Source organism: Aphelocoma coerulescens (genome assembly GCF_041296385.1).
Source record: "Aphelocoma coerulescens isolate FSJ_1873_10779 chromosome Z unlocalized genomic scaffold, UR_Acoe_1.0 ChrZ, whole genome shotgun sequence".
In the NCBI taxonomy this organism is placed as follows: domain Eukaryota; kingdom Metazoa; phylum Chordata; class Aves; order Passeriformes; family Corvidae; genus Aphelocoma; species Aphelocoma coerulescens.
The window spans coordinates 62,621,656-62,632,866 of record NW_027184085.1 but is presented as its reverse complement, the minus strand read 5'-3'; the positions used below and the strand labels follow the sequence as shown (position 1 = coordinate 62,632,866).

The window sequence follows — 11,211 nt, the reverse complement described above, 5'->3', positions numbered from 1 at the left end:
TTTTAGACGTATTTCTGATAAAACTTCAGAATCTGAAACTAGCTAGTAGTCCTCTTGCACTGATGCCTGACCATGATTTTTCTTATGACTATTTAGCTATAACCTTATCCATAAGAAATGTTACAGTTAATATTTAACATTTATTGAACACACACGGAAAAGCTTAACGTGACTAATCTTTAAAAGAAAGAAGACCTTGTGATGGAAAGACTATGATTAATGGGTTAGTGCTTCCATTTTTAGTTTAAGGATCCTACTTCAGATTTCATACAGCACGACAATTTTAACCCAGTGAAAGTGCATGTAGTGGCTTGCAGTTGGAGAGGTAGGAACTGTTCGTAGGGAGAGTTTTAACTTTTCTCACTTGTTCTCTTATGAAGCACATCTGCAAAGGCTTTGACAAGCTCCATGCCCTGCACAGTTAGAACTCCTTTACCTCTAAAAATTTTCAGCCTAAAGAGATCACATTGGGCCAGCTTGATGTTTTGTCTTTTTAACATTTCATCCAAACAACCAGAAGGGAATAATAGCTGTAAAACGACATGGCCATCTACTGATAGAAAAGTGTATAGCTTCTAAAAGGTATGCAACTGTAAGAAAGGGAGTACAGATTTCAGTACTTGGTTAATATGAGTTCTCTAGAGATTCTACCATCCACAGGGTGTAATTGGATGAAGAGCCAACAGCTTTTAATGAAGACCTGGTGTAAATAATGGATTATCGCATTGCTAGAGTTTGTCCACCTAGAAAAAAGTGCTGGTAGAATTACAGCAGCATAGATCTGTCACTGAAACTGCAGGAATAAAAGAAACTCTCCAACAACATCTTTTAAGTTAGAGAATCAGGCATTACTTTATTCTGGCTAGGATGTGCAGTGGAAATCCTTCCATCCACACATGCCAGGATCTGCAGTAGAAATCATTCCATCACACATAATTCTTTACCAGAATTTTCACATATTTTTATACAAAAACCCCAAAGGAATTCTCTTTTATTGGTTCTACATGACAAAATTCTTAGTATTCCATCTCCTATTGGTTATTGATCCCTTTGCTTTTGATGTTAATTTGGTCCTCATTCTTTGGTTCTCTTATCAATCTTTTCCCAGACCAGGTGTCTCCAGCTGCGCCAGGGGGTAATGTTTGCTGATGTCTGTTTATCTCCTGTGTATCTTCTGGCTAGCCTCAACCTGTAGATGTTAAACTCTCAGAGTCTAGGAATCTTCTTTTTGTTGATTGAAGAACTTCAACTCAGGGAACTTCAAACCCTCAGCTAACAGATTCTTTTGAGGAAAAACTTCAATTCCCCTCCCCCTGGGCAAAGGCGGAAAAATCCATGACTAAAGTTAGTTAAAAGAATTTTAGAAGTTGTATAATTTCCAGCAGATCCTCCTCGGGATAATCTCTCATTGATAAATGTATGTGTGTATGGGTGTGTGTGTGTGTGAGCACATATTTTATTGCCCTGAATTCATGCACGTAGTTGAACTTTCAAGTCTCTGGTGGGAACACATCCCTAGAGGTAAGCAGGTCATTGCAGAAGCTCAGATGCTTAAGGAACTCCAAGGTCTTTTATTCCCCTTTTCCTAGCTTCACATGATCGGTAGAGAACAAAGATGGCAAAAAACTCCTGAATATGAAGGCGGTTGCATAACACAATATGAGACTCCAATCAGCTTTCTAAGTTCTGTGCCACAGATACTCTGCAAGAAATACAAGTCTCTATCCAAATCTAGACCATGTTCAGTTTAGATTTTGGTAAAAAAAATAGCTGAGAAAGAGGTGTGATATTTAGAAATTGCTTTGGTAGAAGCAAAATTAGAAACACAAAGGATATAGTGAGAAATAAAACTATGCCAGTATTTAAGGGGTCACCCACCAGGTTTGTTTGTGGCTCATTCTTTCTGACCCTTCTGAGCCCCTTCTGCAAACTGGTGTGACACCAATGTCAGCAAAGTAATTATCCTGGGGACTTGCAGGCCTACTCACCTCTGACAGCTCTGTGAATACTCTGCAAGAACATGGAGAAACCAATTAAGGGCTCTTCTGTGAGTTGTTCTGCAAACCAATTCTTTCACAAAAGGGTCAAGTTTGATACTGACTGCAGCCTTTGCAAACATGGTGAAGAACTATCCTGCGGGTTTAGAAATCAACATCTTCTGCCATTAAAGGGGCTTTTCAGAAAGACATAATCTCTTTCCTCCATATTCTGCATGAATATCAAAATTACCTGAAAAGAAGGTGAGATCACAGAAGTAGGCAGAATTTAAATGCTAAGCAAAAAGTACAAATAGCAACATTTGACAGAGGTAAATTGCTACAGATTGAGACAGATATGCAGTATCTCTCAATAAACATTAACATGCTTTCCTAAGCCTAGAAATAGAAAGTTTAACTTTCTAATCATGGAGTGACACAATGATCTGGGTTTGGTCTTGTATATGAACTGTGCACTAATAGGTAAGAACTTATGTGGATATATATATATATGTATATGTGCTCCTTCTGAAAACAGTGAAGATACCTCTGATGTACAAGTAAATAGCAAGAGTCAGCTTCCTTATGCCATCTGCTACGGCTGTGTCCAGACAAATTCTCTCAAAACATTATGATAAATTTAGAGACATAACTCATTTTAGAAGGACGGTGACATGAATGACATAAGCACATATAAGTATGTAGAAAATATCCCAGCAGTTAACTCACCCTCTGTGATTAGATGGACAAGGAATGGGCCACTGGCAAAGTTCCCAGGCTGACATCTTCAAAATGTCTGATTAACAATGAACCCACATGAGGGCTCATAGTTAATCAGACATCTTGTGTAGGAATCCAGGGCTGATGCTCAGGGCAGACTTGTGTTTGTACAACAGAGAAATACCAACACCATTCTGTGAGTGAGGGCAGGAACCTGACCACTGAGATTTGGGTCCTGGGTGACCAAGTGAAAATCAAAGTGCCTCTGCCTTGAGATTACATTTTGCCATGGACAATAGGCATTGTTCTGTGCAAGTCTTCAAGCTATACAGCTGGGAAACGTGTCTTAATTTTTATTTTAATGTGTGCACTGGGCTTATTAATAATTTGTTTAGAAAAAGAAAATATTTTAAACAATGGATTCTTTTATTCAGTGGCAATGTGAGGATAGAAGTAGTTGTTTGAAGGGTTTCTTTTTTTTTATTGGTCAGTATTTTGTGAATTATAAAAATGCTTTCAAGTTCTCTTGTTTAAAAAAGTTTGGCAGGAAAATAATATTTTTTTCATTTCTTTTTCGCCTTTAGTACTTCTTTTGCTCTTTTGAGGTTTGTGGGTTTTTTTGTTGTTTTTTATTTTTTTCAGTTATGAGGACTAGAAATGTCTGAACTTTTAATAAAAAAGTGCACTGAGGTTCTTATAAAAGATTTTGACTTATCATATTCCAGGCTTGAAAGGAAGAATGGCAAATATCACAGAACTTGCATTAAAATCATGATAGCTGGCAATGTAATAAATTGTGTCATCTTTGAATCTTTCTGGTTTTTCTATACTTTTAGCTACAATTCTTTATAGGTCATTATCTCCCATCTGTGAACTTAACTCTTTCAAAGAAGTGTGTTGTAAGATGAAAGAAATAAAGAGACCTAGGAAGAAAAAAAAAAAAGGACAAAATACAAGGTATGGCATAATGATTAAACAAAGAATTAAACACAAAGAAAGCCCTGGCCTGGAAACTGTAGAGCACAAGAAGCCAGGATATACCTTGAAATCCACTCCTTGTGGTTTTTTGTTGCTTTGGTTTTGTTTTGTGTGGAAATAAGTTCCACTGTAGCCTTTAAACGGCTGACCTCTAATGTTTTTCAGGTAAGAACCTTATCAATTACCATAAATGTAATCACAGCTGTTGTAATATTACACAGAAAATAATGTATGGGAGAACTTGTGCTTCTTATCTACTTCTATAAATGTGTTATGCTGACAGCAGATTTTTTTCCCCCTTTTCTTTTTGTCTGTAAAGATGAAGATTGCCTAAAGGATTTTTTTAGGTAGGATTTAAGGATAGTCAGTGTTTCTCCTGATAAAAAACTTTAATTCCACTTTCCCATTTTTTCACGAAAGAAATGACTGCTGATTCCTTTCCTTGAAGATTAATGCTTTAGTCATCTTAAATGAATATTTTCCTAGAAACAGAAATTTTGGTAATGATACAATTAACAAGACCAAGCCCTGTTGGTGTCATCACATCCTCTAATGCAAGAAGATTTCATTTGGCTCCTTGCTGTGTGATGAGAAGGGAATTAAAACAATTTATCAAATTATACTTCTTACTTTTTACAGATTTCTTTCAGTTCTTCTTGGTCCCCCTGTTACGTTCAGACAGTGCCTTCAACCTAAGCAGCTTTTCTACTATCTTGAACTTTATTTAGGTTTTTGACCCAGGGTCTGCTTTTGTGCTCTGTTGAGAACAATGGTATTACCAGACTCAAGAATGAGAGCTGTCCTTTGTAAGAGATGTCGTTTTGTTGGCTAAATGTTGGATTCAGTTCATGGTTAGCTATCAGCTGCTTGTTTTTCCAAGGTTTTCCATTCCGCATTGTTAGTTCCTGGTGGTAAATTCTGGTTCAGGTAACTCTGATCAGACTTGGGCTGTGTTGCCTTTTGTTTTACAATTGAATGCATGATTGATGTCATATGGCTTGCTGGTGATGATTTAAACCTGCTTTTGGAAGTATTAAAAATCTTAAATTAATTTACTTGACTGTCCTAACTAAGACAGGAGAGGTTTCCTCTGCAAGCACAAAAAGAAAGCTGTACCTGACTCTGAGCAAGGCAGAGACACTGCTAGAAACCTTTGTAGAACAGTGCCCTGTACACCCACTGCTCTTATGCTAAACCTCCACAAACTTCAGAACTACAGTGGAAGTATGAACCAGTCATCTCATACCACATAAGAATAAAATGTTCCCACAAAACTAAAGCTGCTAAATCTCTCTGTACTCACCTTGCCTGGACAGTTGGCTGGCTTCCAGGGGAGCATAAACCAATCCTCAGCCAAAGGGGATGTAAAAGATTTGGGAGCATCATCAGCTGGGAATAAAGTGACAGCATTTTACCGACAGTTTGCTTGTGTACAGGCAACAACTGCTGTGACACTATTTCCAACAACTGTCAGAAGTCTGAACTCATGGGTACTGCCAAATTCCCAGATTGCAAAAATGGAGAAACTGCAATGATGGACCCTGGAAAATTCTTGGTTAGCCTTACCTAAGGAACCTTACAAATGCTCATTAAAAAATCAATAAAAGTAATACTTCCTTCTACCCCGGCTAATCATCATCAGTGGTGTAAAACTCTGTACACCCAAGATTGGCCTGCAAGCATTGGTTCTTGGTTGTCCGATTCAAATGGGCTGGCTGGGCACCGAAGCAAGATGCTGTGACACAGAACAGGACTAAATATGTGCTGAAGACTTCCAAGGAACAATGCTGAATACCTGGGATTTGCAAACCTGTATTTTAATCCATCAATGGTTAATTCTGGCTATGTGGTAGGGAAGAGTCTATACAGTCACATATCCAGATTTTGGAGGATGTTCCAACATAGATGTTCTGATTGCAATGTTTTTAGCATTAAATTTAACAGACACTAGTACAACACTGTATTATGGGTAAGATTACTTTTAACCTAATCTAATCATAGTTAAGGTGTAAATGTTATTGTAGATCATGCTGGTATTTTTTAAGTCAGCATAGTTCTAACCAGTTGGATTGCGTATTGGATCACTAATGCTTCTGCATCTGAAGCACCTCCATGAATTTCAATATAGTAGACACCTGCAGGGGAAGGAGAGGCACTTTGTGCCCTATGGTAGAATTATGACATATAGATTGAAATATATCTTATTATTGATAGGAAATTATCTGCCATGTCCACATATTGCAACTTCTCAGAATTTAGAATACTAGATTTTTGCATATTAATGAATATCACCACTTTAACTGGATGCAAAACTATTTTCCCGTCCCCAAAACACAGATACTGCGCTGACTATATTGTGAGTTGTTTCACCATAAAATACAGCTCTCTCAAACTATCTCAAACTGATTTTGATTTATGTTTGTAATATAGTATTTTAGAAAATGAACACACTCATTGCTCTTATTATTTTGCCAGATGAACTCTTCCAATAAAATTGTGGTTTATACATGTGCAGTAAATATACATCCAGTCTGAGTTGTGTCATATGTTGCAGCATATGGTGTTCTTGCTTTTAAAAAGGATGATTATATACAAAAGAACATCAGGACCATTCTATAGATATTTTTTCTTTTGTGTAGGGAAAATGAAATTTGGAATTATTTTGGGATTTTTGTATATATGAGAGATATTTAAGTGTACTTTGTGGCTAAACGGGTTGTGCTAAAGGCATTTAAAAGCTGAGATGTGTGAACGATGCTAGAATTAGAATAGAAACAACAGATCAAGTAATTGGTCCTTCCAGCACACTACTGTGCTTTTGGCAGCGGCCAAATCCGATCTTCTGTAAAATGACTGACGGATCACCTAGTAGAACCATTAGTGCTACTTTTGGCTGGTTGCACTGGGTCAGAGACTACACCTTGCAAAGGAGATCAGATTATCCCTAATGTCCAAAATAATCCCCAAATAGTGGATTTACGCTTCATGTGGTTTCCTACCTGAGCATTCAAAACACTCATTGTGTTCATCTTATCTGGCTTTTGAATACAATTGCATGTATGGGGCTTGGGACTGTGTAAATTGACAAAGCCTTTGTATATTTGAATGAATCCCAGAGTAAAAATGCAAAAACAAAATGGAAAAATGAGGAACAGAAGATTTTCATCAAGAGGATCTTTGTGCTTTTTAAGGTGCTGCTATAGTTGAGGTGTTATGAGAAGATAGTGGTATAAGCACCAGATAATTCCATAAAACAGGGGATGTCTTTGTACAGTGTGGATCATAACCATGTTATAATAAAAGTTCAGTGGCTTCCCACAAGAATATTGCTAGGATTGCATATCATTTGGACTGTGGGATTTAAAAATTGTTTACAGGATAAAGACTAATTTTATTAGTGGAAAGATCCATTTAATTAATGCAACTAATACAGAAGTCTATAGAAAAATAAACTGATTTTTATTTAAAAGTGTGAATTTGTGTAATAGATGTAGAAAAGTAATTTATAGTAGAAATAGTTTTCTAATCCTGTTTTTCAGAAGCTGTATAAGCTGGTTTTTTTGTTCTAAGCAAACAAACTTTCAACTACTAATTTTCATCAACATTGCATCACTGTTGTGTACAGTTATTATGTCCATGCAAAATGGCTGCACTAGAGAGCTTGCTGCTCAGTGAAGGTGTTTCTGAGACAACTTGTGATGTGTCCATGTCAGGGAAAAATAGTAGCTGTGAGAAGAGGAGGAAGGAAAGTAGAAAGAATCTCCTCCCTTCATCTCAATTCTCTGCAGCTTTCATAATCATTTCAAAGCATGGTTCTTCTACTTTGAAGAAACACTTAGGATTGTGTTGGTGAAATTGATGCCTTTTCCTGGTCTTAAAATAAAGAATCAAACATGGTTAGAAGGGAAAAAGGGGTTTAATCTCAGATTTATTTTAAGGATCCTTAGGTGCACCGCGTTCGGTGGAACGCGCCGAAATGCACACCACAATGCACACACACAATAGATCGGGTATAACATTATAGGCTTTACTAATTAGCATATCTATCAAAGATTCCCCAATGAGAGGCTCAAGTGAGCCCCCCTCGCCAAGGAACCTTCCCCTGGATGGTTCTATCTTGGTTTACAGAATGAGTTCTGGAGAGGACCTTGGGGTCTGGGGCACACTGATCCCTAACTATGAGGCTTCTAAGATTTTTAAGTCTCCTAGCTTAACAAAATAAGTCTAAGAATGTAGGCTAAAAACACTAAAAATACAAAAAGCTTTAAAAAGGTATATAAAAGGGGTATAAAAGAAAAAGCAAAAAATCATCATGGCATCAGAATGATGCTAAAAAGGGGCTGATACAATAGCAAAAGAGCTCCAGGCAGAGTATAATGCATTCAAACACACCGACAGATAAACTGAGACATGCTTCAGATGCTGCACAACAACACAAGAGTTTATCCTTTAGAGAGCTCATCTCACAGTTCATACTTGCTTTTTTAGATTTTGCCAGACTTAATTGCAAAGAAAAGTTAAAAATATGGCTAAGGATTACACAGTCGAGTCCTAATGAAGTACGGGCAACAAACAGCACCTATTGTTTCCTACAAATCTCTGCATTGCAAAAGGAATTTGTTCTAATGGGTTCCTTAAAGATTACTTGGTGCATTTAGGAAGGGGAATTTCCTTCTGGCTTTTACAATGAAAAATATTAGGCAGCTGGGAAATTTCTCTGCTGCTTCCTTTTCCCAATCTTTCAACGGAGATAACAGTATGTACCTGAAACTCTTCCCTAACAATAAAATTTCTGATAATTAGTGAGCAGGAGCATGAGAAAGAGGTAGGACTAGAAATTAGTTGGTATAAAATGTCAAATATTCAAACAGTGCATTTTTAGATTCAAAAAATGGTGTAATGAAATTGTTGTAGGACAAGGAGGGAAGGAGAGGATAATGCATAGCTCATGACTATAAAGACCAGCTTGTGGTGAAATACACTCAGACAAAGCTCATTTAAAAATGAGAACAATCTAAGGCACATGAAGGAATCAAAGACTCTTTCAGAGAGACTTCCAGAGTGTTTCTATTCCATTCAGCATATACTCTGTTTTTCCTTCTAAGCCTGAATTTCTACTGCCCCTCACCATGAAATCTGTTACTGAATTTTCTTCTTTTTTAAATTATTACCTTCTACACTGACTGATGAGACTAGAAAAGCTATTTGTAACAATTAAATCTTTCCTTGCTTTCTTCTTCAGATTCCCTATGTGATTCCATAATGACCAATAGAGACTGACTTACATTTTGAAGCTCAGCCTTAGCATAATCCGTATGTGCTAGTCTCCATGCTCTGTTCAGGTCTGGTTTACAGAAGGGAAATATTATTTCCTCTTCTGCAGTGACATAAGAATGATGTAATAGTTTCCACACACACCTTATCTTTAAATTCTGGTTCTTTTTCAATTTTTTAAAACATTGACTATTTTCCTAACATAAGGGTTGTGAAGCATTTGCACAGTTCAGCAAATCTTTCATACCCTGTCGCTCATCAATTTTCAATCTTTCAACTGTGTTCAGGCTTCTCGAAAATTCAGTGGCACTCTGCTGTAGCTATTCAAAGCACCTTGTGCTTTCCTGTGCTTTTCCTTTCAAATTTCTTTACAAAGAAATTTTTACAAAGAATTACAAAGAAGTTTCAGGAAATACGATCCAAAGGATCACAAGAGAACTGCATCTCTTTGGCAAGCTCTTCTTCATGACAAGTTCCCAAAAAATCTCTTCAAGGAATATACAGCAAACTCAGTAACAACTATTACCACGAGTTCTTGCTCCAGTAAAATAACCATTTCCAGACTGTGTGTGGCAGTGCATGTGCCTGCAGCCACCCTGACCCCTGAGGATTCAACGGCCCCCAAGCTCTGGTGGTCAGGCACATGAAATTTAGAGTCTCACTCCATAGCTAGGGTGAGAACCCACAATTCCCCAGTTAAGTGGTTTGCATACTTTAGTATGGTTGGTTAATGTTATCCCCTCCCTATTTTATGTATAGTGTCATGTATATTCATTTCCCTTACGTTAATATGTATTAGTTCTGGAAAGTTCTATGTTATTCGACACCTCATTGGTTCCTGCCCCAAGTCCCTCCTATGTGTTATTCCCATTGGTTTCCTTGCTCTCAACCGCGTCTCCAAACCCACATCCTATTGGCTGTATCCCTTATCCCTGCCTTTCCTATCCCCACTATTAAGACCCCTGGAAACTGTCACATTTGGGGCTCTTTGTCACTATCTCTTCATGTGAGCAAACCTGTGCATGGATTTTATATGAGGAGTCCCTTCTCTCTGCTTCTTTGCCTCCACCTGTGTGCCTTCACACCCTGCTCAGAGGCAGCTCCTTCAGGTGAAGAGCTCACCCCTTCTGCCTTTTGTGTGTGCCACTGTAAATCAGTTGGCGTGCAGCTAGACCTCTGGGCTTCTCCTTGAGCTAGCGTGCAACCCAACAACTGTGTTTTCTCCTTGGATGGGAAGTTATCTCTACAACCAAAGTCATAACACCATTTCATGCATGGACTTGAGGGCAAAGACAGTAGACAGTGAAGTTCACGGGGCACTGTTCTTTCTGCGTTGCCATTAGCCACTTGAACTGGTCTAGACTTGAAGTGTACTTAGCCAGATTGTATTTTTAACTTTTTCTTAGTTTCTTCTTAATAAAGCTATACATTGATAGAACCTTTTGGAGGTAGAGGAACAGCGTGATACAGGAAAATGAAAGCATAATAAGGCAAGAGAGTGTCCCAAATCAGACAGTAAACAGCTTCCCCATGGATCAGTATTTGCTTTCCAGGGGATGGAGCAGTGTAGGAGGGAGAACTAGGAAAAAGGAACTGTGAGGCCAGGAGCGTGAAAGGACTTTTACTTGTCCAGGCCAAGTTTTGAAATAAAACTATTTTGTTTTCCAAGGTTTTCATGACACTCTTATATACACCAGCCGCCTTAGAAGAGGAAAGTCTTCTGATGGCCAGAGGTCTCCTACCAGCAAGGATGAAAACTTGCTTGGGAATTCGAGAGCCAGGTTTCAAATCATAGAAACACAGGATAGTTTGGTTAGGAATGGAGCTTAATGATCATCTAGTTCTAACCTCCCTGCCATGGTCAGGGACACCTTCCACTACATCACTAACACAACCCAAGAGGAACAAACTTTAGATTCTTTCAACATCGTGGATTAAGAGGAGGGGAAAGCCTGCAGATATTTCCTACCTCACTTCACTACAGAGAATCTAGATGTGAGGTAAATTAGGTGATTCAGCAGAGAAATGAGCCTGGCAACACATTGGGCAAGTTTGTGTGGTTTCTGTCATCTTTTGCAAAATGGTAAATAACATTTATATTGTCAGGCAAGTCAGGTCAGTGAGTGATGACATTGATCTGTCAGATAAATGGAAAAATATCTTTCATGCAAAGTTGCGAAAAGTGCTGTTAAAGATTGGAGGCTACGTCAGGAAGGACTGGTATCACCCATCATGTTACTGATGCTGCTTAGCAGAACAGCTG

General features: G+C 38.1%; 1 protein-coding gene across 5 annotated transcripts in view; it reads right to left on the bottom strand.

Annotated features, from left to right (window-relative positions):
- Nucleotides 1-841: 841 nt before the first annotated feature.
- The window catches only part of OSTF1 (osteoclast stimulating factor 1), a 40,445-nt gene continuing 30,075 nt past the window's right edge, over nt 842-11,211 (bottom strand). The window contains exons 10-12 of one of the 5 annotated variants that reach the window (XR_011147884.1): nt 4,978-5,063; nt 1,989-2,229; nt 842-1,702 (exon numbers count right to left, since the gene is read on the bottom strand). Coding sequence is in view for 3 of the 5 variants with exons in the window: in XM_069002546.1 (XP_068858647.1) it covers nt 2,149-2,229; nt 4,978-5,063 (167 nt within the window). In the remaining 2 variants the exon portion in view is untranslated. Of the gene's footprint in view, nt 3,620-4,304; nt 4,693-4,977; nt 5,064-11,211 lie in introns of those variants that run through there. The other 4 variants (XR_011147885.1, XM_069002546.1, XM_069002547.1 and 1 more) reach the window with 4 other exon arrangements.